Source organism: Brassica rapa, chromosome A05 (assembly GCF_000309985.2).
Source record: "Brassica rapa cultivar Chiifu-401-42 chromosome A05, CAAS_Brap_v3.01, whole genome shotgun sequence".
NCBI classification, from domain to species: domain Eukaryota; kingdom Viridiplantae; phylum Streptophyta; class Magnoliopsida; order Brassicales; family Brassicaceae; genus Brassica; species Brassica rapa.
This window is the reverse complement of record NC_024799.2, coordinates 26991064-27015396: the sequence shown is the minus strand read 5'-3', so window position 1 is coordinate 27015396 and position 24333 is coordinate 26991064. Positions and strand designations below refer to the sequence as shown.

At 37.7% G+C, this 24333-nt stretch overlaps 7 protein-coding genes and 1 non-coding gene across 11 annotated transcripts; 6 read left to right on the top strand and 2 right to left on the bottom strand.

Annotated features, from left to right (window-relative positions):
• Nucleotides 1-132: 132 nt before the first annotated feature.
• On the bottom strand, nt 133-4062 carry LOC103870804 (putative pectinesterase/pectinesterase inhibitor 22). The gene is made up of 2 exons (XM_009148969.3): nt 2881-4062; nt 133-1009 (listed from the first exon to the last, which is right to left on the bottom strand). The coding sequence occupies exons 1-2, from the start codon at nt 3830-3832 to the stop codon at nt 342-344; spliced, it is 1620 nt and encodes a 539-aa protein (XP_009147217.1). The 5' UTR covers nt 3833-4062; the 3' UTR covers nt 133-341.
• A 781-nt stretch (nt 4063-4843) lies between these two features.
• Nucleotides 4844-8229, top strand: LOC103870797. Of its 3 annotated transcripts, none has more exons than XM_033292317.1 (4): nt 4844-5059; nt 5285-5381; nt 5442-7570; nt 7804-8229. In XM_033292317.1, exons 3-4 carry the CDS (start codon nt 5461-5463, stop codon nt 8085-8087), a joined length of 2394 nt encoding a protein of 797 aa, XP_033148208.1. In that variant the 5' UTR covers nt 4844-5059; nt 5285-5381; nt 5442-5460; the 3' UTR covers nt 8088-8229. The 3 variants fall into 3 exon arrangements, with proteins under 3 accessions (XP_033148208.1, XP_033148209.1, XP_009147209.1); XM_033292318.1 differs by having other exon boundaries at nt 4848-5059; nt 5296-5381; XM_009148961.3 differs by having other exon boundaries at nt 4848-5059; nt 5296-7570.
• An 885-nt stretch (nt 8230-9114) lies between these two features.
• On the top strand, nt 9115-9277 carry LOC117134560. Its single transcript, XR_004458744.1, has one exon. It is a non-coding gene; the product is annotated as a U1 spliceosomal RNA (small nuclear RNA).
• Nucleotides 9135-11611, top strand: LOC103870798 (syntaxin-43). Its single transcript, XM_009148962.3, has 8 exons — nt 9135-10002; nt 10084-10360; nt 10446-10535; nt 10606-10677; nt 10760-10837; nt 10905-10970; nt 11047-11127; nt 11213-11611. Exons 1-8 carry the CDS (start codon nt 9821-9823, stop codon nt 11318-11320), a joined length of 954 nt encoding a protein of 317 aa, XP_009147210.1. The 5' UTR covers nt 9135-9820; the 3' UTR covers nt 11321-11611.
• Nucleotides 11423-15580, bottom strand: LOC103870799 (importin subunit alpha-7). 2 transcript variants are annotated; one of them, XM_009148963.3, is made up of 11 exons: nt 15129-15580; nt 14693-14771; nt 14429-14523; nt 14211-14342; nt 13803-13988; nt 13434-13597; nt 13280-13358; nt 13013-13141; nt 12786-12913; nt 12076-12496; nt 11423-11800 (listed from the first exon to the last, which is right to left on the bottom strand). In XM_009148963.3, the coding sequence occupies exons 1-10, from the start codon at nt 15345-15347 to the stop codon at nt 12079-12081; spliced, it is 1629 nt and encodes a 542-aa protein (XP_009147211.1). In that variant the 5' UTR covers nt 15348-15580; the 3' UTR covers nt 11423-11800; nt 12076-12078. The 2 variants fall into 2 exon arrangements, with proteins under 2 accessions (XP_009147211.1, XP_009147212.1); XM_009148964.3 differs by having other exon boundaries at nt 11423-11795.
• Nucleotides 15581-16341: 761 nt separating this feature from the next.
• LOC103870800 lies at nt 16342-17325 on the top strand. The gene is made up of 2 exons (XM_009148965.3): nt 16342-16821; nt 17041-17325. The coding sequence occupies exons 1-2, from the start codon at nt 16593-16595 to the stop codon at nt 17184-17186; spliced, it is 375 nt and encodes a 124-aa protein (XP_009147213.1). The 5' UTR covers nt 16342-16592; the 3' UTR covers nt 17187-17325.
• Nucleotides 17326-17720: 395 nt separating this feature from the next.
• Nucleotides 17721-18411, top strand: LOC103870801 (defensin-like protein 205). Its single transcript, XM_009148966.3, has 2 exons — nt 17721-17881; nt 17970-18411. The coding sequence occupies exons 1-2, from the start codon at nt 17815-17817 to the stop codon at nt 18173-18175; spliced, it is 273 nt and encodes a 90-aa protein (XP_009147214.1). The 5' UTR covers nt 17721-17814; the 3' UTR covers nt 18176-18411.
• A 247-nt stretch (nt 18412-18658) lies between these two features.
• LOC103870802 (ATP-dependent DNA helicase Q-like 1) lies at nt 18659-24301 on the top strand. Its single transcript, XM_009148967.3, has 10 exons — nt 18659-20503; nt 20766-21124; nt 21627-21878; nt 22028-22191; nt 22326-22422; nt 22520-22563; nt 22916-23030; nt 23173-23526; nt 23608-23832; nt 23962-24301. Exons 1-10 carry the CDS (start codon nt 20389-20391, stop codon nt 24064-24066), a joined length of 1830 nt encoding a protein of 609 aa, XP_009147215.1. The 5' UTR covers nt 18659-20388; the 3' UTR covers nt 24067-24301.
• The last annotated feature ends 32 nt before the right edge of the window (nt 24302-24333 follow it).

Here is a 24333-nt window from a genome sequence, read left to right as displayed (position 1 = left end):
CTAAGATTTGAAGTGATTCGTTTGTGTAGGTGGATACTCGTGACTGAATATCTCATTTGAGTTAGTGGGATACCATATATTACAACCATTTCAAATTAGCTAAAACTATTCAAATAAGATGTAAAGAATTAGTTTACAAAAAAAAAAAGATGTAAAGAATTAAAGGGTGCTTTACATAATTGTATAATCAGAGACATAGGCTATTAATAAAAGCATACACATACAGCAGAAACTATATATTCGTGATATGATCAGCTAGAACCAGGGGGCTAAAATGGATGATAAACCGCGTATGAAAAATAGTAGCATAGTCATAAAATCATACTAAAGTTTTATTTTAATTAATTAGCTAGGCCAGCCGTGAACGTGACACCTGTTGCCGGAAGCCACCTCCGACCGTCAATAAACGATCCAACGGTGAAGGACATCGCAGTCCGTTTGTCCATAATATGATAACCGGGCCATTTAACCCGACCAGATGCCCGCCAACCCGGTCCAATATTATTATATTCCCCATACCACAAAGTGTCCAAAGCAAAGTTACCAAACCACTCAAGCCAGCCTCTAGGCTGGACCAGCTGGCTCACGTAAGTGTTCATGTAAACCGTCCTTGAGTAAAGTTTCCATGGCCGGCCAAGATAAGTAGGTTGTGTGGCTAACACGTAACTGTTCATGATCACAAACCCTGTGTTCTGGTTAGGGCTTTTTCTCCCTTGTGCGGTTATCGTCACCTTCTGGAGCGGTAATGGAACCCTGGTGTAGATTTTACAGTTCTGTAATACGGCGGCGCCGTTTCCAAATATGAAATCGATTGTACCATAGATTTCACATTCTCTGTAGAACTGACGGAGGGAATGGGCGTAGAGAGTGTCTTGGTAACCTTCCATGCTACATCGGAAGAAGGCTGATTGGTCGGAATCGACCCTTAATGCAACAGCTTGTCGGTTATGTGGCCCGGCAGTGTTTCTGAAAGTTATGTCCCTTGCTATGAACCCTCTTCCAGAAACAGCTGATCAAAACCAAATTAAGGGTTAATCAAACTAATTTTAATAAACAGCAAATTTTTATTGAATAAGCAGTCTCTTGTAACACAAGAAAGGAATGGATTATAAGAAGAGAATGTAAAAAGCTTGAAAGTCTTCAGTTTGCAGAAAGCAAAAGAATATATGCTTAAATTTCGATTTCTGAAATAATAATAAACAAAATTTGACCAAAACCAAAAAGAGAGAAAAGAACAAAAAGTTCATAAAAGACTAATCAGTTAATTAACTTTAACTAACTGAAACTAATAAATTAGAGATAATAGATACTTCTAACACAAGAAAGGAATGATTGTAAGACAAAAAAATAGTATAAAACTTGAAAGCCTGCGGATTGCAGAAAGCATCTATGCTTTCTGATTTTCATACACATCAATAAACAAAATTTCACAAAAAGCAAAAAAAGTGAGAAAGGTTTTTAAAAGGTTAATCTATTAATTAACTAACTAGATTTTGACCCGCGCAGGCGCGCGGGTGTATATTTTGAAAAATATGTTGATATTTGTTTTTCATGTAATTATTAGGATTTGGAAAAATGAATCCGAGGAACATAACCGATACCGATCCAAAGATATAGTACCAAACTCAAACATAAATTGATTAAATATTCTAATTATTCAAAATTTTGTTATTTAGAGAACCGAATCTGATCCGAACCGAAGTATTTGGGTATCCGAATTTATCTAAAAATAGATTTATATACTTATATATATTAATTATTTTTAGATTTAACGTATATAAAACATCAAAAATGATACTTTTAAATTGGTTTAAATACTTGAAAATATATATAGATAGTCAAAAGTAAATATCTGAAATAGTTAAAGTATACTCAAATCTCCAAAAATACTTAAAATAATTATTGATTTCGTATCCAAAATTTTAAATCAAGCCAATTGATATGTTAAGCTTAAGTATTATGACATATGTTATTCAAATTTATACGTAATATATTATTTTATTTATACATTTTGAGAAATTTAAAATATATAATGATTTAAGACTTTAAAAATAATTTAAATTAGTTATCCAAACCCAAACCAAACCCGCAAAGATCCAAATCGAACTCAAACAAAAATTTAGAAACATTTTAATAAGGCTGAAATCTTTGACCCCGAAAACTCAAAATACAAACCGATCAGAACTAAACCCGTATGGGTATCCAAAAGCCCATCCCTAGTCATTATTATATATCGTATTTTATCATCATATAATTAATCGTATTTTATATGTACCATCATATAAGTAATCATATAATTAATAGTATTTTATACATACCATCATATAAATAATTACATATATTATATTTTTAAAACTTAATATGAAATATGAAAACCATAATTTGAGTTGGTATTTCAAATTGGGCTTTGTATTATATTTTTCTTATATATATTGACAATATTTTTTTATAATGGTTATTGAAAAATAGTTTAGTAAAAATCCATTTTTGAATATATGTATATTTTTGAATCAATTTTTGATATAAATCAAATTTGAATTATTATTTTGATTTGAAATATGTATATAAAGTTTAAATTTTGTTTTATGGTTAGTTTAGAAAATTTTTTTTTAGGGAATTAGAATGACCCATTTTGGTATATTTTAAAAGTGGCCTAGATAACTTTCAATTTTTTAAAAAAACATAAGTCCATTACTTTTTTTTCTTAATACTACTATCCTTGTTTTCAAACAAAAATATTTTTTTTTAAAAGACTGCAATCCATGTTACCAAACACTCCAAATTTTTAAAAATCCTATTCAAGTCTCCAAACACTCCAATTTTGTACTTGAGTTTTAATAAGATAGATAACTAACCAATTATTAAATTACTAATACTAACCAACGGTTGCAGTTCGGAAAGTAGTTAGACCCTGCAAGAAATTTCGATCACCGGTAATAATCGTCTGTCCAATACCGTCACCGACAAGCATAATGTTTGTCTTTTTCTTCTTCATATCAATATTCTCTCTATACAAACCTTTCTTCACGTATATAACATATCTCTTCGTGCTATGATTCGGAGCCTCGTTGATGGCTTCATTAATCGTCCGATACTTCCCTTTCCCATCCACCGACACGACCGCGTCTGGATGCATCGCGCTAGGGTTGAGCCGCGTCATGAGGCTCTCGTCGGTCTCCGAGAGCCACTCAGGGCTTAATACGGAGCTCTCGTTCCTAGATGGCTTGAAAGGCAAGGCATTGAGCTGCGTGTACATGTCTAGGACATTGCTCACGAGCTGAGTGACTTGTCTCAAGCTACCTTTGATCATCTCCTCGTACTTTCTCTCCGTTCCTTCAAACCCTTCGAGACACGTGTCTTGGTTACTCATGGCCGCACTTAGCCATGTCTTGAGGTTGCCTCCTGCTGCGTCGTGGGAGTCACCGTCGATTCCTCCTCCTCCGTGGAGTTTGTTCATCTCGAGCATCGACCATGCTAGCTCGGAGACCGAGAAGCCTACAAGCTCTTTGCAATCCTCGATAGCGATTTGTTCACGCGAACGGAAGGATAACGTCGTGACCGTTGGGATTCCTTGCATCGCAAGCTTGGCTTTGTCGTGTGCTTCCTTGACCGCAGCGGTTAGAACCGAGTGCGGGGTTAACCCGTGACCCGATTCTTGGATGTGCGTACGGATGTTGGAGACGCATGAGTCGTGAGCATCGATGAACTGGCACGCCTTCGCGACTAGAGACTGGACGTTTTCTTCTTTGTAAGGCTTGAAAAGTTGTGTTTGGGATGAAAACGCGTGAACAAACATAAGCGTTGTAACAAAGAGAAGTGCGGTCATGCCCATTTTGTGATAACCGGTTTTAGGATTTTGGGTTTAGGTTAACAAGAGGAGAAGAGCAAAGGAAAGAGTGGAGGCATATATATAGAAGAAAACAAAAATTGGAGGTTTAGTTAGGTATTGATTGTTGGTGAAGAAATGTTCTTTGCCTCTTTGGGAACTGTAGGAACATATTCAAACTTTAATGTTTTACCTTGGTTTATTACTCTTTTCTCAAGCCAAAGTTATTCTTTCTTCATTTGGCCAAAGCTATTTGTTTTGTTTTGTTCTATAAACTTTAGATTCTGCTTCTAGCGACTAGCAAACTATACTATTTCCTCGCGAATACATGCAGTCTCAATCGATACATGTTATGGAAAATCCATCACCACACTTTATAAACCGGTTGTTTCAGCTGACAGCAATCAACTAAAAAACAAGGAGATGTTCTGGTTTTCTTCCAGATTATACTGCTGTATTTCTTTTATCATGGTAAGAGAACATTCTAATCCAAAAATAAACATTTATAATCCTCACTTTATTTTCTATTCCAAAATAAACTTTAGCGTAAATTATTTTCGAGTTTCATTTTATTCTCTACTCTACAATAGAGTAAAAAAAAATGTAGTCCATAATAAAATAATAATTTTACTTTATTTATTTTAAAATATAGTATAATTATAATTAAATTTTCAACTAAAATATTTCATTTTTTTTAAATGTAATAATACATTAGAGGGATTAAGTTTCTCTAAGTATCATATGGAAGATAATCTAAATGCTAAGTTTATTTATATGAAACTTGCAAACAAAATCTGCTCAAAATAATAACTTAATAAATCTTTCATTTCTGTCAACTACTTTATAATTGATCATTACCGTCGATTCCACTGTTAGAAATCTAGAGACAAATTATAACCGCCCGATACAAAACATTCAATACGCTCAACCACAGAGTAGAGCTGCCTCACGTGCTCAGCCCAATCATGCTAATTATTAAAAAAGCCCAATAACAACTCCAAGTGCCACCAGATGCGGCCACGAGCCTAATCCCGCAATTACAGATACGAGAGAGAGAGAGCTTCCCATCTCCTTCTCAACAAACCAATCAAAACACCCTTTTCCCCAATTTTTCTCAACCAAAAACAATTCGTAAAAAAAAAAAAAATTGTAAATAGAGAGGCAAATAAGGCGGGGAAAAGGATCACGATTTCACAAAATTAGTGGGAAAAAAATTCCAATTCATCGTGAGAGGTTTGTTATTCTTTGCCTCTGTGTCTATGAACGATTGCAAATTTTGTTTTGTTATTAAAATTGCTATTTCTCGTTGTTCATTGTGTCTCTCTCTGGAGATTGGGGGATTCATTTAATTTTTCTTGATCCGAATTAAATAGCATTTAGTAATATCGGGTAACAGTAGAATTTTTCTAAAATTGGAATCAAATCAAGAGCTTTTAATATATTTATTTTAATTTACAGTTAATTTGCAGATCTGGTGTTAGGGAGCTGGAGAATTGGCGTTGAGAAGGTTTAGGTTGATGAGCTTAGGGATTTAGATTTTAGATTAACCTAATCCAGAGAGAGAGAGAGAGAGAGAGAGAGAGAGAGAGAGAGAGAGAGAGAGAGAGAGAGAGAGAGAGAGAGAGAGAGAGTAAATGGGGAAGAGAAACAATTTAAAGAGAAGAGTTAGATCTAAGGAAAAGGGCTTAGATGAGGATTATGTGATATCAGACGAAGATGAATCTGAAGGTGATGATCTGAATGAGGATTCTTTTGATGGTTGTGCTGTGGAGGAGGATGAGGTGGAGGTGGAGGAGGAGGAGGTTGTGCTGAGGAGCGTTGAGTGGCCGAAAGTGAAGACCGGTCCACGTGGCAATCGGAAGATCACGGGATGCAGGTCGAGAAAGGTGGAGCAGGTTGTTGTTGTTGTTTCTGATAAGGAAGAAGATGAGGATCTTGATGATGCTGAGGAGGATGAGAGGGAGAGTGTGAAAGAGATTGGTTTTGGTAAGAGGAGGAGAGTTTTCTATGAGGTGGAAGATGAAGATGGAGACTATCCAGAAGAGGAAGATGTGAGCTGTGAAAAGGAAGAGATGGCGTTGGAGGAGCAGGAGAATGTGTCACAGGAGAAGGAGAAGGAAGATGATGGAGATTATGATGAGGATGAGGATGGGGACGAAGAGTTTTCCGCGGATGAGGAAGATGTCTCACTAGACGAGAAAGATGAGGAGGAAGAAACACTCAAGGTTTGTAAGAGAAACAAGCGGAAGCAGAGATCTAGAGGAGGAGGGCGTAAAAGAAGAAATGTTGCAAGTGGAAGGAAGAGACGAGGGAAGAACGCAAAGGAAGGAGTTGATGATGATGATGACGATGATGGTGATTTTGTAGATGACTGCCTACCTGCAAGAAAGAGGGCGAGATCATTAAGACCAAGGCGTCGGTGTACTTTACAATCAGATTCAGACATTGCCTCCTCTGGAGAGTCTGATTACGAGTACACAATCTCAGAGGAGGAAAGAGAGCAGGTAAGGGAAGTCAGTAGTCTATTGAGAAGTAACGTGAAACACGTGTCATCTACACGAAAAGCTACGGTCCACCCTCAGCTTCGTAAATCACCTGTGAAGAAAAGTGAAAAGAAGGTAGAGATAGTGATGAAAAACGTTTGTGGGATTTGTCTGTCTAAGGAAGACATGAGGAGATTAAAAGGAACACTGGACTGTTGTAGTCATTACTTTTATTTCACTTGCATTATGGAGTGGTCAAAAGTAGAATCTCGATGCCCTCTGTGTAAGCAGCGGTTCAGAACAATTAGTAAGCCTGCAAGATCCACACATGGTGTTGATTTGAGAGAAGTCGTGATACGTGTACCTGAACGTGATCAGGTCTATCAACCCACTGAGGAAGAGCTGAGGAGTTATCTCGATCCATACGAAAATATAATATGCTCGGAGTGTCACCAAGGTGAAGACGATGGGCTTATGCTGCTTTGTGATCTTTGTGATTCATCTGCTCATACGTACTGTGTTGGACTCGGGAGGGAAGTGCCTGAAGGAAACTGGTACTGTGATGCTTGTAGACCTGTTGCACTTGGAACAGCTATCTCCCAGATGCATGCTACATCCGAGCCACAAAGGGTGACTGGCTTTTACAGTAGACCATCGCCTCTTGTTGTTTCAGGGCAATATCAAGATCCGTCTTCGCTAGTATCCCCACGTACACCTTTTTCCAGTGGAGATTACCTTTTCTCTTCAAGGAATGGTGATGTTCAAGGCTCTTCTCCTTTCGGCTTAGGGGCAACCACGTTATCAAGACGAAGGACGCTTCATAGACACATACAAAATATTATCAACAGTGATAGGCTTGTTAATATGGGGAGTAGTAGAACTGGTGGATCATCGATGATTGCTAACTCGAGTGATGGCAGAGAAAGAGAACCGCCTCAACATGTAGCGACCCTAGAAACAAGGATGTCGTTGTATACAATCTCTGAGGAGAGATTGCACAATGAACCTGAGCTTTTGTCTCCGAAGTTAGATCATTTTGGAAGCGATGAAGCAGCGAGACGTTTCTCTAGTAATACATTCCGTGGTGATCGACCTATTGATTTAGAACTGCATTATGGATTGGCTCAGGGTGATCCTTTGTTTGGTAATCAACAACATCCACGCAGCTACATGCCAAACACAATGTCTTTGACGGGAGGAGAACGACTGCAACAAAGAGTTAAAGCCCATCTCCAGAACTTGTCTCGTCAAATCAACTTAGGTACGCATAATCCAATCCCCTCTTCAAGCTCTTGGTTTAACCAAAGTTTAATAATCTTTAGTCATTGAAAATGTTGATAATGGCTTTAGGCATAAATCTTCAACTCGTTAACTCTCTCTAAGATTAATTTATTGTTTACATAACACCACCCTTTGGATTGTAATGTTGATTAATACTCTTATCTGCCTTCTGATGGTAGTTTTCTTGGGTACCATTTCCACTGTCTTGTACAGGTCACGCCACGTTTGAGGAGATTTCCACGTGCTCAATACACACGATACTGGCAGCTTGTGGACTGGAACACAAGAGCAGTGAAGTCCACTTTGTCCCGCCGTCAGTGACGTGTCCTCACGATGATATGAGACCTGGGAGCAGCAGTGGTAACAACAACAACAGCAGCAGCAGCAGCCTGATGAAAGGGTGTTGCTCTTCTTGTTTTGATTCATTTGTAGAAGATGTAGTTAAGATGATTCTGGACACAAGACAACCCCATTGGTTGAGGTTAGGGCTCCACTGAGCTTTAATTGTTTAGATTTGTTAGAAAATGATTTTTCTTTTAACTCTTTTGTTCAGATATTGAACCTTAATTTTTAGCCATTTGTATATGATAAAAGTGGGGGGCGATTCATTATTAAGAGAAAAAAATGATTTTATTATTCCACTATTAAGCTAATCAGCTGGGGTACGAACCTTCATACAATTTTAGTCAAATGCTTAAATTAAGTCCAAAAAGAGCGCGGCCCACTAAAGAATCTAATCAAATGTCTTGCCGGTTCGCGCGTTTGTTGATCCCGTCCGACACGTCGTCTAAAAAGCAGAGCACTAAAAACGGCACTCTCTGCGTGTTAAAGAAATAATGTTTTGTAATTATTTTTGTGGGGTCAAATTTATTTTTTAAATAGGGTCAATACAAAATTGATACAAATTTTATCTAAATTTTTTTTTTTTTACAAAAAAGAAGTTGGGTCAGCTGACCCCTCCCTTCCCCCCACCCACTAAGCTGCCTCCGCCCCTGGTATTAACTGTTCTCACCGTGACATCCTTTCCTATATTACGTTTCTACACAAACATAGTTGTCCTCTACATAACTTCATAGTAAATTGAATTTCAATTATAAGCCGCATAGAGATTTACATCACTCATGGACCATGTTGATTATTGCTTTAGGCATCCACCTAAAATAGTGTTTCAACTCTCTATTAGGCTAGCTATGGCTTTACCCAGTATTTTCTATTCATAATTTAAATGTAGGCCTAATACCAAAATTAATGACATTGTACTAGTGATAGCTTTTGGGCCACCAAGGATACCCAGCCCACAAAAGAGTTCCAAACTGGGAACAAAAGTCTAGCCGTTTCGCGTATTTACCAAGCCTAACCGACACGCCGTTTAGAAAAGGAATCCTAAAAACGGCACTCTGTGCGTATTAAGGGAATAAGAACGGCGTAAAGTCTGATTTATCAAAAGCATCCCACATCGGTTACGAGAGAAGGAGGAGCCTGTGGAAACTGGGTATAAATAGGAAGCTCCTGTGAAGTAGCAAATCACTTACCTGGACGGGGTCGACTCGTGATCAAGAAGACGAGTGGCCTAGGCTAGTGACTTCCATTGCACATACCGGAAGGGTGCTTAGCCTAAGGTCTTCCCAAGTGGAAGAGCCTACGTCATTATTTGTGGCAGGGGGGTTTGCGTTCGCGCAACCCCCACCAGTCTTCCAGTATTTAATTTTTTTGCGAGTCAAAACCTTACAACTGGCTCTGATTATAATAAATTCCTTCATATGCTGCTTATGAATATGAGAAGAAGACTAGTTTCTGAGTCGAATTAAAAACAGAGGGAGAAACAAAAGGTTAACATCTTAATGGGCTCACAATATCGTGATTGAGGCCCATTAAGATTCAGTTTTTTCGAACTAAGCCCAAAATTATATATATGTGTAATTAACTTTCCTTTTTACTAAATCCTACTTATTAAAAACGTTCTAAACTATCAGAAATTAAAAATTTGTGGAGCTTACTGTCTCGTCGGAGAAGTTTAATTCCGTCGGCGATCCTCTGATCAATTACACCAGCTTTGAGAAGCTTCCGCCGTCGTTTATTCACAATTCGTTCTACCTTCATTGCTCTTCTCTGTAGTGAAACCGCGATCCTGTTCAGATCTATAGCTTCGGATCCGAAAAGGAGGCTCGAAAAAATCCTATATTTGGTTACTGAGATTCTTCAAGAGGTTTTGATTGAAACCTGAGCTGATATGGCGACTCGGAACCGCACGCTCTTGTTCAGAAAGTACAGAAACTCTCTGAGGAGCGTCCGTGCTCCGATGACGGAATCGAAATCCGGCGTAGGCCCGGTGATCGAGATGGCGAGCACATCTCTATTGCATCCCAAACGCTCCTACACTCCAGTCAGTACCGAAGATCCAGGGACCTCAAGGTACACACCTTCTTAAAGGTTCAACCTTTGTGATTGCATAAGCATGTAAGTTGTTAAAGCTGAAAGCTTTGGTTGTTACAGTAAAGGAGCAGTGACAGTGGGGTTACCACCGGATTGGGTTGATGTCTCCGAGGAGATTTCGGTGAACATTCAGCGCGCGAGGACCAAAATGGCTGAGCTTGGGAAGGCTCATGCTAAAGCTTTGATGCCTTCGTTTGGGGACGGTAAAGAGGATCAGCATCAGATCGAGTCTTTGACGCAGGCGGTTACTTTCTTGTTGAGGAAATCGGAGAAGCAGCTTCAGAGGCTTTCTAAAGGTGGACCTTCTGAGGATTCGAGTGTTAGGAAGAACGTGCAGGTAGTAGGGTTGGTGTGCTTTGAATTTGACGTGTTCTTTTGTCAGTATCTGAACATTGTGTCTTGATGTGTTTTTTCTGTAACAGCGGTCTCTTGCAACTGATCTCCAACAACTTTCCATGGAGCTACGCAAGAAACAGTCTACTTATTTGAAACGCTTGAGGCTACAAAAAGAGGTATGCATATCTTGTTACTTTGTACAGTTTTGGGGGGAAATGAAGCTTTTGACGTTTGATGTATGATCAGGATGGAGGGGATTTAGAGATGAATCTAAACGGAAGCAGCTCTAGAGCAGAAGATGATGACTTCGATGATATAGTATGATTCCTTTATTACAATCTACAACCTTTGTTTCTCCTATGTATATATGTTGTGTAACTATATGCATTTTTCATTTCAGTTATTTAGTGAGCATCAGATGAGCAAGATCAAAAAGAGCGAGGAAATATCTGTAGAGAGGGAGAAAGAGATTCAGCAGGTTAGTGTTTGCAACTCCTAGTGTTCTTCATTGCTGTTATAACCTTGTGGTTCTGTGTAATCTACAGGTTGTTGAATCCGTAAACGAGCTCGCTCAGATAATGAAGGACCTTTCTGCGCTTGTGATAGACCAGGTATAACACTATCAACTGTTTGTTGTCTAGCTTCTGAGTCGCTTACTAATTTGAAACGAAAAACTTGATGGGACAGGGTACGATAGTTGATCGGATTGACTATAACATCCAGAACGTTTCTAGTACAGTTGAAGATGGTCTCAAACAGCTGCAAAAGGTAAACCTTTTTATATGACCATCTCTCTCACTCAACGTTTCATGACTAAAATGTTCAAGTGGGTTCTTTTTGTGAATCTCCACAGGCAGAACGTACACAGAGAAGTGGAGGCATGGTTAAATGTGCGTCTGTTCTTGTCATCCTCTGTTTCATCATGCTTGTTCTCTTAATCCTTAAGGAGATTATCTTCTGAACCAAGAAACAAGGTTGAACCCTCATTTTTTCATTCTTTTATGATGGGAACCCCACATTTTTGCACCAATTGGTCTGAAGAGAAATTCGATTGTGTTGTCTTTGTTGCTCCATTGCTTTGCTACAGATTTTTCTGATACTTTAGTTTCTTATCGCACTGTTATATCAAAGCATGTTTCCTGAGGTTCACATAGGACAGTAATCACTAGTCTATTGTATTGAGTCTTTGTAAGTTTCTGGATGTTACCTAATTTTATAATGGTTTATTTACATGTAAAGAAGATTTTAACTATAATGTTTAAGAATCTATGAAGAAAAAAACAGCATATAGGAACTGTACGGATTACAGTTTGCTTAAGAATATAAACTACCAAAGACCAATATTTTCATTATTATTCAAAGATTGTAATAACCTCTAACCTTGATTCTCTGTTAGTGTATGGACAAATAAGCTGAGTGTGTGATTGCCAAGCCGCCTGTCCTGGTTCATCAGAAAAATACCAAACAAGATATGAAACGAAACCAAGTAAAACCGGATATAAAATACCAATAGCACTAAAACTAAACTAAGCCAAATCAAATCAAAGTTGTTCGGCTCGAGTTTGACCAGTTCCTCCCAAACTACACAAAACAAAACCAGACTCTGTTCTAAACCAAAATGCTCACCCCTGAATAGGAAACCTACATCCGTGCTTAGCCCTTGATGTGAAAGCAAAAAAAAGGCATTAAGAATTTACTGAAAGGTAGGACTTGTACCTCTTAAGGTCCACAGTACATCTCACCAAGAGTACATGAGGGTGTTGGCATGTTTGCAAAGTTGTCAACTGGGAAATACACAATGTCTTGTCTTCCTTTATCTTCCTCTTCTACTTCGTCTTCTTCTTCTTCTTCTAACCAGTATGTTTCTAAAATCTTCACCGCCATTTCATAGATGTCACTGTTCTCATGAGATTGCAGGCTTTCTATTTTCTCCAGTCCCTCGGCGTCTTCTATAAGCTGAGCATGTGGGTTTACATTTGTTTCAGTGCATTGATTACCATCAGCGTGTCTCGTGTCGCAAGCTTCTCCCACCTTCAGTATCTTCTCAAGTGATTCTAAACAAATCATGACGAGTTGAGTATCCGAGGATGTAAGAATATCGCACAAAGGTTTTATGCAGTCTTGCTTTACAAGAAACCTGACACATTAGCGGATCATGTGTGAGGTTTTGAAAGAAAGAACTGACCCGCACACGCTTGAGAAATATATAACCAAAACTTTGTAATAAACCAAATGGAGTGAAGACATAAGGCCTGGTCCTGATGTTAGGACTATTTTCATGCCTTTATGTCCAGACTACTGAATATATCTTGTTCGCTATATAGTTTTCAATTTTGTAAATAAGATTTTCTTTCCGAATGGACAACCGAACATCTAATGAGAAAATACTAATAGTCAGAAGATGTATTGAGTTTCCTTCTACGTACAGGATTTGCTTGTAAGAGCCTCCAGCTATAGCGTTGCAGATCGCCCAAGCAGCTTCATACTTGACATCAAACTCAGAGTTCCGGAGCAGATTGACAAGTGCAGGACATACATCAGCATCATATACAGCCTACCAAAGGAGATAAAGAATTGAAGACATACATTGAGAGCAACATATTTGATTAGAAGCGGTTAAAAAGACAAGTTCAGGTATTACATATTGACCAACCTGAATCTGTGATTGACAACCAGCTGTGATATTAGAGACTACCCAACAAGCTTCCTTCCTGATGGTCTTATTATAGGGTCCTCTAAGAAGATTTAGCAAGCATGGGAGCGCTTGAAGATCAATTATATACTAGGGAAGTCACAAAGAAAAAAGTTCTGATTCAAAACGAAATAGAAAAAGCCACCAGTAATAGTACAATACTCAACAAAGGAAGTAAGCAAAATATCAGCTCTAATACAAAATTAATATTTCTAGCTGCATATTTACCTGAGTTTGACTATCATTTCCAGTTACAACAATGCCAATGGTGCGAAGAGCAGGAGTGGCAACTGAAGGTGAACGATGACTGTTCAGAAAGCAAACAAAGCCATCAGAATAATGACTCAGGATTTTATTGGTTAGCTAAAGTCTTGAAACTCACACCGAAAGACCAATAAGTCGACCACAAACATTGGCTTCAATAACGGCCTGTATTTTTTCATTTGAACCATCAGAGAGATACACCAGCGCCCAGCACGTATAAGCCAAGAGTTCCTTGTCATCTAACCGGATGAGTTGTGCAAGAGCTGGTAATGCAGCACTCACCTGTGGGCATATAATGTACAATAGCAAATAAGTGAAATGTCTGAAAGAATACGACATTCATCAAATCCAATCAAGAAAAAATTGCCAGTCAACCCTAAGCATGAGCGTTTTTCAAGATGGATTTATTAATGACACGCCACAATATTGAGAGTGCAAGAGAGAGAGAGAGGAGTTATAACAAAACTCAGGTTGGATCAAAACTTACCTGATCATAGGGAGGCTGTGGCTTCCCTCTACAAAGATTAGACAAAGTCCAAGCGGCGTTTACAAGCATAGAAAGTTTAGCTCCATTGTTTAGCTGTAACAACAAAGAAGGTAGAGCGCCATGTCCAAGGACTATATTACGGCATCTAGGAGAGTCTCCAGAAATATTTCCTAATGCCCACACAACCTGATCGTCCAAGAATACAGAAGAATACAGCTTAGACACAACTGAAAACTGGGAGAGGAAAACCAAACTCAACAAAATATATTAAAGTTACATTTACTGATCTTTGTCATTTTCTTTTATTTTTTATTCGATTGCAGAGGCAACCACAGGCTCCAAAGCAGTCATAAGAATTAGGTAACCACATAGCATAGTACGTGATGATCTATCATCACAATAACATACCTGCTCACGGACCCCATCGTACGGTGAGCTGAGAAGTCTCACTAGTATTGCAACAGCTCCATGATCAATCACCACTTCAGTATTCTCAGACGTTCCAGATGCAATATTTGTTAAAGCCCAAGCCGCTTCAAACTTCAAAAAAAAAAAACGAGAAAAAATCGAGCTTGTGAAGCTAGTGATAAAACCAGACTGAACGAACATGTGTATCAAAAGCTAACCTGAAGCTGGGGAAAGTCATCCCACGTAAGGAACTCCACAAAGCGTGGAACCAAACCAGCTTGTATAACTTCTTCAACATGTACATTAAACATTTCTACCCAAAAAAAAAACAGGTATAGCATTAGAAAGAGGCGAATACACTTTACTTTCACATAAACCTACATAGCTTTAACCCTCATGTGGCGATAATAACACATTCCAGCAAATACATTATCATCTCATTGCATTCTAACATAAGTGAAATTAAATGGGATGTCTCTCACCACCACAGAGTAACGTTCTGATCTGAGTAGTAGCCTCGATCAACAGCTCCTTCTTGTCAGACCAGATACGGCTTATCAACTGTATAACCAATCAAACATACGAACCTACTCAAAAACTCATTCTTAGAGATTCAAACTTCTCTTCTTCTTTTTTTTTTTTTTGAGATTCAAACTTCAGATGAAACTAAATAATCATTATCGAAAATTTCAGAGCATTGGAGATCCTTCAGAGGTCAGATCTCACTAACAAAAAGCTATAGATCACTCAGATGATTCATCAATCACGATCTAGAGACACCAGAATCGATCGAAAATTAGATAAGATCCATTGCGAACGAATCCTAACACGAGAAGCATGCATCTATCTATCTATCTATCAATCAATCAATCTCCAGGTTTCTCGTTAATAAGAGAGGTTAAATAAGCAAAACCGAACATTCTGATCGAGAGAAACGGCGGCGGAGGGAGGAGGAGAGTGAGGAAGAGGAAGAGCCTCACGACGCTTCTTGAGCAAGCTCTCCTCTCGCTTGGCTTTGCGGATCTCGACCATGTCTTCCTCTCTTCGTCGCCGTCCCCCGACTCCGTCAACCACCGCCTTGTACCCGCTCCTCCGCACTGACGTCGTCGTCCAGCTCGTTGTTCCTCCTCCTTTCATTCTTCGATCGCGCCGATTTTCGACGGTTTGGTGACGATCAAAATCAAATTTTCCAGGAAAAGCAAACGAGAGAGGAGGCCCCACGCTATATATTAAGGAAAAAAATTATATATTTTGGGTGTAAAAATGAATATTTGAAAATTAGGGGTGTGAATTCGAATTTGTAAGATAACTTGGGGAGAGCACAGGTAAAAAAAAACGCGCAACTGATTCGTTCCCGCCTAAAGTCCGTTTCAGATATTAATCGTTGGGCTAAGAAGTTAATCTGGATGGATTATAAAACCGAATAAGGCCCAATTGCAAGTTACAACGACATGGACACACAAATAGTTTTTTGAGTATGCATTTGTAGAAAATGAGTTTTCAGATTATTTTTTTGGTAAAAAATGATTCAGAATGAAGTTGCTACTAAACATGTTGAAAATCTAGATATTTTTAATGCTAACAGTTGAGCTAAATACTATAGGACAAACAAAAATAAACACACTGATCCCTAGTGTATTATTTGTTGTTTTAGATTTTGGTTTTATGTTTTATGTTTTTTTTTTGGGATTGTCTCAGAAAGTAAATGAATATTCTAAATCAATTGGGATATTCAGAGGGACTTCATACCAAGTGGGGAGATGTCGAAAGACATGGTTTTTGGTCACGTGTTTTGTGTTTTGTAACTCTATAAATAGCTTTAGAGAGAGAGAGAGAGAGATGCAAGGGTTGATAACCTAAACATGTTCTTCAGTTAATTGAACAAAAGAAAATTAAAATACACTTTCTCTTTCTATTAATTGTCATGTTAATCTTTAAGAACATTCTTTATATTTTCTTCCAGAACAAATGATTTAAGTTGCAAAAAAAAAAACGATTTAGAGCGCGATGTTGTTTAGAGAATTTCTGTAAGAAAACCATGGCAACAAAACAAACCCTTGATGATATTCAAACCTAACATAAACAAAAAGAGTCACTTAGCTAGGCAAGAAAAGGAGTCCATATCTATTTAAGGTCAAGACTACGGTTGATGTTTTGTATTGGCATTTCTCTAGAAACTATTGTTCGTTTGAAAGTTATTTTTCATTCTATTCTGATCATTTTGTTGTAACGTTTTCTTCTCATTGTTGGATGACTTTCCACCACATATAGCCTCTCCCAAAATACAAGGTTTTAAACCAAACACTAATAGATATTCTAATTAATTCATCGGAATATAAAACATAAAAAGGAAAAGTAGAACAAGAGAGAGACAATACTGAGATGGAGGATTTCCAGTCTCCTAGAATACGATCTTACAAATCGTATGAAGGAGATCGGAACCTCCAATTGGTTGATCCTGCCGATTTAAAACCGGTGAGAGGGATTTACGTTGTTAGGGAATCAAAACGCAACCGATCTCCCATGACATCGGATCTATGGCGCAAGATCTCTTACAAAGACCTGCCCGTTAGACCGAGAAGAGCTTCTTCTCATTCAACATCGTTAAAAGGTAATTTTTTTTTTTTTTTAGAAGAATCATATGGTTTATAGACTACAACAAATCTTCTGACAACATTCTATTGCTACATTTACATTGACGAGTCTAGTTGTACAATGTACAAACATATGAACACATAATCCGCGTTTAACAGTATATCAATATTTTTAATAGAGTTTAAAATGTTTCTAACATTATATGTGGGTCTGTTAATAAATGTAATAATCGGAGGATGGTGGAACGATCCGGAGATGAAGAGAAAGAGACGAGTGGCGAAGTACAAGATTTATTCAGTCGAAGGAAAGATGAAGACATCTTGGAGAAAGAGCTACAAGTGGATTAAGGTCCAATGCTCGAAGATTATTCATGGAATATAGCTCTCCAATGTTTATCATCTGTTCAGTAGTTTGATTTTAAAGGGAAACTAAAGTCATGCATGCATATATATATTTTATTCGATTTCATTTATTTCATTCCTTTTGTTAATTGTGTTAATGGTATATTTTGATGACATTACATTCACTCTAACTAACTTGAAAATGCAATAGACAAATATACTATTTTCAAAAATTATACAATTACTAGAACCTTTTAGGAGATAACTTTATAGTAGGATCCATAAATACATGTTCATAAGACTATATATACTTATTATTATCGTGTCATGTTATATGAGAATGACTTGTTTTTTTACCATATATAGCGTTGTTATCTATCTCGCTTTTAGTTAGAAAATCGTAATACAAATGCGTTCGATAACAAAAAGCTGTTCGATAAAGAATTTTTCAAATGGACTTTAAAACAAAGTATGAAAGTTAAGAACTGGGCCGAATGGCCCGAATCGATGTAAATGAAACCACAACGTCGCTAATCTGGTGAGAAGTCAACTATATTTTTGTTATAAATAGACTACAACCCCCCATTCATTTAGTATCACCCAAGTTTCTGAAAACAGAAAGAAAGCAATAAGCTATAAGTGTAGAAAGAAGAAGCAAAAGCTACAAAATGGCAAAGACCCTCAGTTCCATCTGCTTCACCACTCTCTTGCTCGTTGTCTTGTTGATTTCAGCTGGTAATTTTGGTTCTAATGTTTTCCAGAAAATGCATATGCATGCATATATATAATCTAAAAAATGAATGTGTCTTTGGATAATTATAAGGAATCCCGAAGAGCGAGGCGACGTGTACGAAGTACTTAGGCGAAGCCATATTGGCGTACCCATGCAAGGAAAGCTACTGTGAAGCCAAATGCGCTGAGTCTTACCACGAGTCATGCAGAGGAGAGTGTGAGGATCATGATCACCACCACGGAGTGCATTTAACAAATGACCATGACGACCATTGCCACTGCTACGGTCGTTATTAAGCTGCTGAAGTTTACTAAACTCGTATCGTATTAAATAAAATAAGAATGTAAGCGTGGTGGTTTCCTTCGATTTAAGTGTCATGTGTGAGTGTTGTTTGCGTTTTTTTTTCTAATAATAAAACAAAATAGTACGTAGGAGGAAGCTATAATGACTTTCCTTCTACGTCTATTATAAGATCATGTTGTATGTTATTTCGATTTGATAATAATAATAAAGTTTTTCTGTGTTTTGTCAACGTATTTGTTTAACCGCTTAAATAAAGACACATTCGTCGATTTGAAGTTTTATGTACGTTCACAATATCACTTTGTGTCCTCATGATTGTAATCGTGGTCAAGTGATAGTTTAGACAGGGAATATAATGAAACACTCTCTTCCAAGTTTAAGTTTTTCTTTAAAACAAAATTACAATGTGTGGGAAGTCTGAGCTTTGGTTTTGGTTAAAACAGTTTATCTATTAGCCCTGTCACATGCGCTCCACCATCTAGCATTAGTCAGTATAACACATTTTAAACTTGACTCAAATAGTATAGCGATTTTAAAAAAAAAACTCTAAAACACAAAGTGCATTTCTATCTAAGCTAATCAAATCTGATAAGACCTAAAAAAAAAACAATGTGAGTTTTTTTGGCAACAAATGACATTGTCAGTCCCAGTTAAAGTATCTTTAACATAATTTGCTCATATCATTTATAATTGTTTGGACACAAAGAAAAGTTAATCCACGTTGATTCTTAAAATAAAAAAAGAATGCAAAATATATCATTCGAAAATGGAAGTATAAATAGTACAGTGCGTAAAATATTCACTTGGTTAATAAGTTTCACTCTTAAATAAGACTGATGGAATGGTTTCTGTCCAAATATATTTCCATGCAAATAGGGAATGCATTGTGATTGTTTGTCTACAATAGTCTTGGAAACTATTTATTTTTCGACAAGTAATATGTAGGATTCAGCCTAGTGGAAATCAAAGATGGTTGTTGCTCTCATATACCTATGCACTAATTATATACCCACAAAATCCAAAAAAAAAAACAACTTGTTCCTCTTGTATAAATGTACACTAATTTATTTTTCTCCAAATATTAATCTTATAAAGCAATACATTTGTGTTTGGTTAAACAAGAGACTAGACAAAACTAAAGATGAGAAAGATTTGACTCTATAGTAGTGGATATCCTTTAAGAATCAAGTGGGCACAGAAGCTATGAATGGGACCAAATGACCTCTATAAATGTAGGCAGATATCCATAGGAAACCCAAAGAATTGCTTAATTTACACCGTTGAGTTTAAAACTTTGGCCCCAATAAATTGAAAAGTTGGGACCATGCCTTTTAATTTGGACATTTTTTCAACCCCCATACAGCTAAGCCTCGTTACAGAATTGAGGAAAAATCTGATAATAATGCCGCATCTTTACCATAATATCTAAAAAGGACCTCATCTATATTCTCTTGCGTTTAAAACCTTCACCTAGGCATCTTTCTGTTAAATCCCTTGATTATATCTAACAAACCCTAATTCTATAAAACTAGAAAGCATATAAAATGTTTTTTTATCAACTATAAGTGATACAAATACATAGATAATACATATGAAAATAAATAAAAAACAAATATTATAATGAAAATAACTAGAAGGCAACAATAGATCAATTGAAATAATTGTAGACACTTTTCCTTCAAAAATCTATAAAGTATCAACTCTAATAATTTGTTTTGCGAGCTTTAAATTTTCGTCGCATCAGTAACACCAATTTTATTTGTTGTATTACGTGGAGCTTATCGTAGATTAGAGTTATAGATATTCTCCGGTATAAAATCAAGTGTATGAGAATAAAAATGTGGGATAAAATGTTATGGACTGACTGATAAATGAGTTTGAATTCAACAGAGAGATGGGCTTGTTTATTCTCACCGATCAATTTAATAGAGCTCGACCACGATACGAGTTATTAATGGATTCACACGACCGTTTAAGTTGGGTTTTTAAAAAGCGAGATAGTCGGGCCTAAAAGGCCATCTAACGGAAACTAAAACGGCGGCGTTTCAAATATGGCGGGAAAACGCACTTTGAGGCTTTTTTTTTTTTTTTGGCGCTGAAGTCCTTTAAAAAACAAATTCAACATTTTATTAAATTTCTAATCGCCGCCGGGGAAGAAAAATTCGCAGCTTCCACTGTTACCGGAGTCGAGAATCCGTCTTCGAAGATGAAAGGTCAGGATCTCGAACTGGAGAAAGCTCGATTGCTGAGCCTCGCCACCAGACTCGGATTCGACGAAGAGTCCGCGAAGAAATGCTTGGATCGATTCGTCGATCTCTACGGTACCAAATCCGATTTCTAGAGAAATTGATTAATCAATGCTTTTAATCGAACTGAATCGCTATATGTAAATAAATTAGTCGGTTTAGTATGCTGAACCGACCGGTTTAATATTCTGTTAATCTGGTTTAATAGTTTGTTACACACACTCAGCTGTATAAGAAGAGGTGTGTGTGATCAATGTACACGGCAAAACTTAATGAGGAATTAAGAGAAAATTCATCTTCTCTAATTATATTTATTTGTGAATTTGGTTTGAAAAAGGTGATGATGGTCGAGATTTCATCACTGTTGCGTTATGTGGGGACGATTTTATTGCGGCGTTGGCTGATTTCGAGGAAGGAACTGAGGAATGGGATGACGTGCAGGCTTTAGAGACGGAAGCTCAGGGAACGTTGGGTGAGATGTTTAATAGAGGTAATGCTAGTGATAACGGATTCGAGACTGATGATGGTGAGTCGAGTGTCCAAGTTCATGTCATTGAGGACTCTCCTGAGTCGAAGAATAAACCTGACGTGATGGAGCTGGATTCTTCTAGTGATTTTGAAGATGATGATGATGATGAGGATACGCAGTTCAAGGTTCCAAGGGGAGGTTCTAGAAGTCACTCTTTGAGATCTATGGTAAAGATTCAACCTTGCGTTTACTGTTTCATGGTTTTGGGAACAAAGATTAATCATTGTTTGGCAAAGACGTCTCTGCTTCATGTGCATTCGAATGAAATATATATCTAAGTTTTACATACATTAAAGTTTGCGAGGATGTTGTTATTGAGGGTAGTTATCTCTGGTTGTGAATGCAAGCTGAAACTTGAAAGTAAATCTTAATTTAACGACAAGTCTTTTAAAGTTTGATTTTGTCTCTCTGTAGAGTCTGTATCTTGAACATGGTCCTAAGAAACCAGTTTATTAGGTGGACAAACAAAACAGACCAATTTAGTTGTGAGGTCAATGGTTTGCGAAAGAACAGCTTGTATCACAAAGACTCAGCTTTCCATTCGTTTGGGGTTTGGACCGTTTGGTGCATATGATTAAACTTAAAAGAATTGTACTTTGGGTGTAGTTTGACAGTTTCTGGGTTTGCTATCTCTCTACACTGAAAATTATGAATTGTTTTGCTTTGAAGGAATATTCCATGGAAGATTCAGTTTCAACGATTTCAGGCAGAAAACCTTCTGTACCTACATCAGGCAAGGACCATGAAACTCCAAGCTACGAAGAGTTGCAGGCGTTGGATGATCTGGAATTCGCAAACTTGGTTATTTTTGGGAACAAGGTGTTCCGGCCTCTGCAGCATCAAGCATGTAGAGCATCTATGGAAAAGAAGGATTGCTTTGTTCTAATGCCGACGGGAGGGGGAAAAAGTTTGTGTTACCAGGTTATGATCCTTTACCTCTACATCTAGGTTTATCAAGGAGTAATTTGGATTCTGTCTAGTAATAGTTAGTCCCATTACCATTAGTTTATATTATTTACCACAGGCTGCATAGTAAATTTCATCTTTTTGTTTGTTTTTTGGTTTTACAGCTTCCTGCAACACTGAAAGCTGGAGTTACCATAGTTATATCTCCTCTCTTATCGCTCATCCAGGATCAGATAGTTGCGCTGAACCTCAAGTTCGGTGTACCAGCTACTTTTCTGAACTCTCAGCAAACATCTTCCCAAGCAGCAATTGTATTACAAGAGCTCAGGTGAGGATCCTCTCACCATTTCTTTCATTTTCACGATATCCCAGGCATCATCTATTTATTTATTTTCTCTATGTAGATCTAATCATCTGAATGTGTTAAATAAGCTTATAAGTGCATTGAAATTTTGTTTGCAGAAGTGATAATCCGTCATGTAAACTCTTATATGTGACACCTGAGAAAATCGCTGGAAGTTCATCCTTTTTGGAGACGCTAAGATGCTTAGATCGCAAGGTATTTTGTGAGTTTTATTCTTATTATTGTTGCGTAATTGATCAAAAAGTTTCTAGCTCTAAGAAAAATGTTAAACATCTCTTTCTATTTACAACAGGGCCTGCTGGCTGGTTTTGTGGTTGATGAGGCTCATTGCGTGAGGTATATTATCGTTCTATCCTTCTCTCAGACATTATAATTTTGTGATCTACATGACTGTTCTCTTATTATCCGTCACCAACACCTCAACATCAAAATTAGATTTCTGGCTCCGACCTGAGAATTTCTTTTCTTGAAATAATACATCTACAAATTCATTTTCTGGTAACCTTGTTATAGCATACTGGTCGAGCATGTTGGAACTGGTTGCAATCTGTTGGATGTCAGTAGTTTTATTTAACAGCGTAGGTCAAATACGCTTGATTAAAATGTTAAAACTCACTTTGCATCAGAAAAAACTGTTCGATTTTGGGTGTCTGCATCTGAAAACCCCTACATTTTTCTTTGTTTCCAGCCAATGGGGACATGACTTCCGGCCAGACTACAGGGAACTGGGATGTCTTAAACAGAACTTCCCCCGTGTTCCTGTGATGGCTCTTACAGCCACGGCAACTGAATCAGTCTGTCAGGTAACAACCATCACCATGACAAGATTCTCTTGAAATTCATTTTTACAGATTAAGAGCTTTGAGGATTCCCATTGATTCGGTTCTTAATTGAACTTTAGAAAATATTCCCACCATTTTGAATTATTTTTTCTCCCCACGACAGGACGTACTAAAAAGTCTGAGAATCCCCAGGGCTCCGGTTCTCAAGATGAGCTTTGACAGAACCAATTTAAAGTACGAGGTGATCAACAAGACCAAGGAGCCACTCAAACAGCTGCAAGAGCTGCTAAAAGACCGGTTCAAGGATCAGTCTGGGATTGTTTACTGTCTCTCCAAAAGCGAATGTGTTGATGTTGCCAAGTTTCTGAACGAGAAATGCAAAGTGAAAACAGTTTATTACCACGCTGGTATGCCTGCGAAACAGAGAGTTGATGTTCAGAGGAAATGGCAAACAGGGGAGGTTCGTATAGTTTGTGCGACCATTGCATTTGGGATGGGGATAGACAAAGCAGACGTGGTAAGTCAAGCCTGTTCTTAGCTGTTGCAGTTTGTCTGCTACTAATTTTCTGCCATTTCCTCTAATCAATTTTTTGTGCAGCGTTTCGTTATACACAACACATTGTCGAAGGCGATAGAAAGCTACTACCAAGAGTCAGGCAGAGCAGGAAGGGACGGGCTTCAAGCGCAGTGCATTTGCTTGTACCAGAAGAAAGATTTTAGTAGAGTCGTCTGCATGCTGCGTAATGGACAAGGCAGAAACATGGATAGATTCAAGTCAGCCATGGCTCAGGCCAAGAAGATGCAGCAATACTGTGAGCTTAAGGTAATATCTCAAAAAACACAAGACTGAACAGCAAACGCTGTTATTTGAAGCTTCTATCTATTGTGATTACTATATATGTTTAAGATTTTTTCTTATCATTAACCAAGTCTTAATCAATGAATGTTTCAGACAGAATGCAGAAGACAGATGTTACTAGACTACTTTGGAGAGTCATTCGACCGAAGGATTTGTAAAAGCAGTTTACATCCGTGTGATAACTGTGAAAAGAGCTGAAGTAATCTTAGTCACATCTTTGATTACTTAACCTGTTATGGATGTATAGTTTTGTTCAGTTGACCATAGTGATCTTTGCATGCATAAGCATAATCAAGTGCTTTGGAAGCAGCGTAGAATGCTTGTTGGAATGAGCTATTTCTCAGATACGCTTTAGCTCCCCCCAAGCTCTTTGGTCGCTATGCCATAACTATTCGCACATCGCTCATAAGCGCTAATCAATTGCTTGTCATTACCTGAGCCTCTTGCAAAGTCGTTCATCAGTGC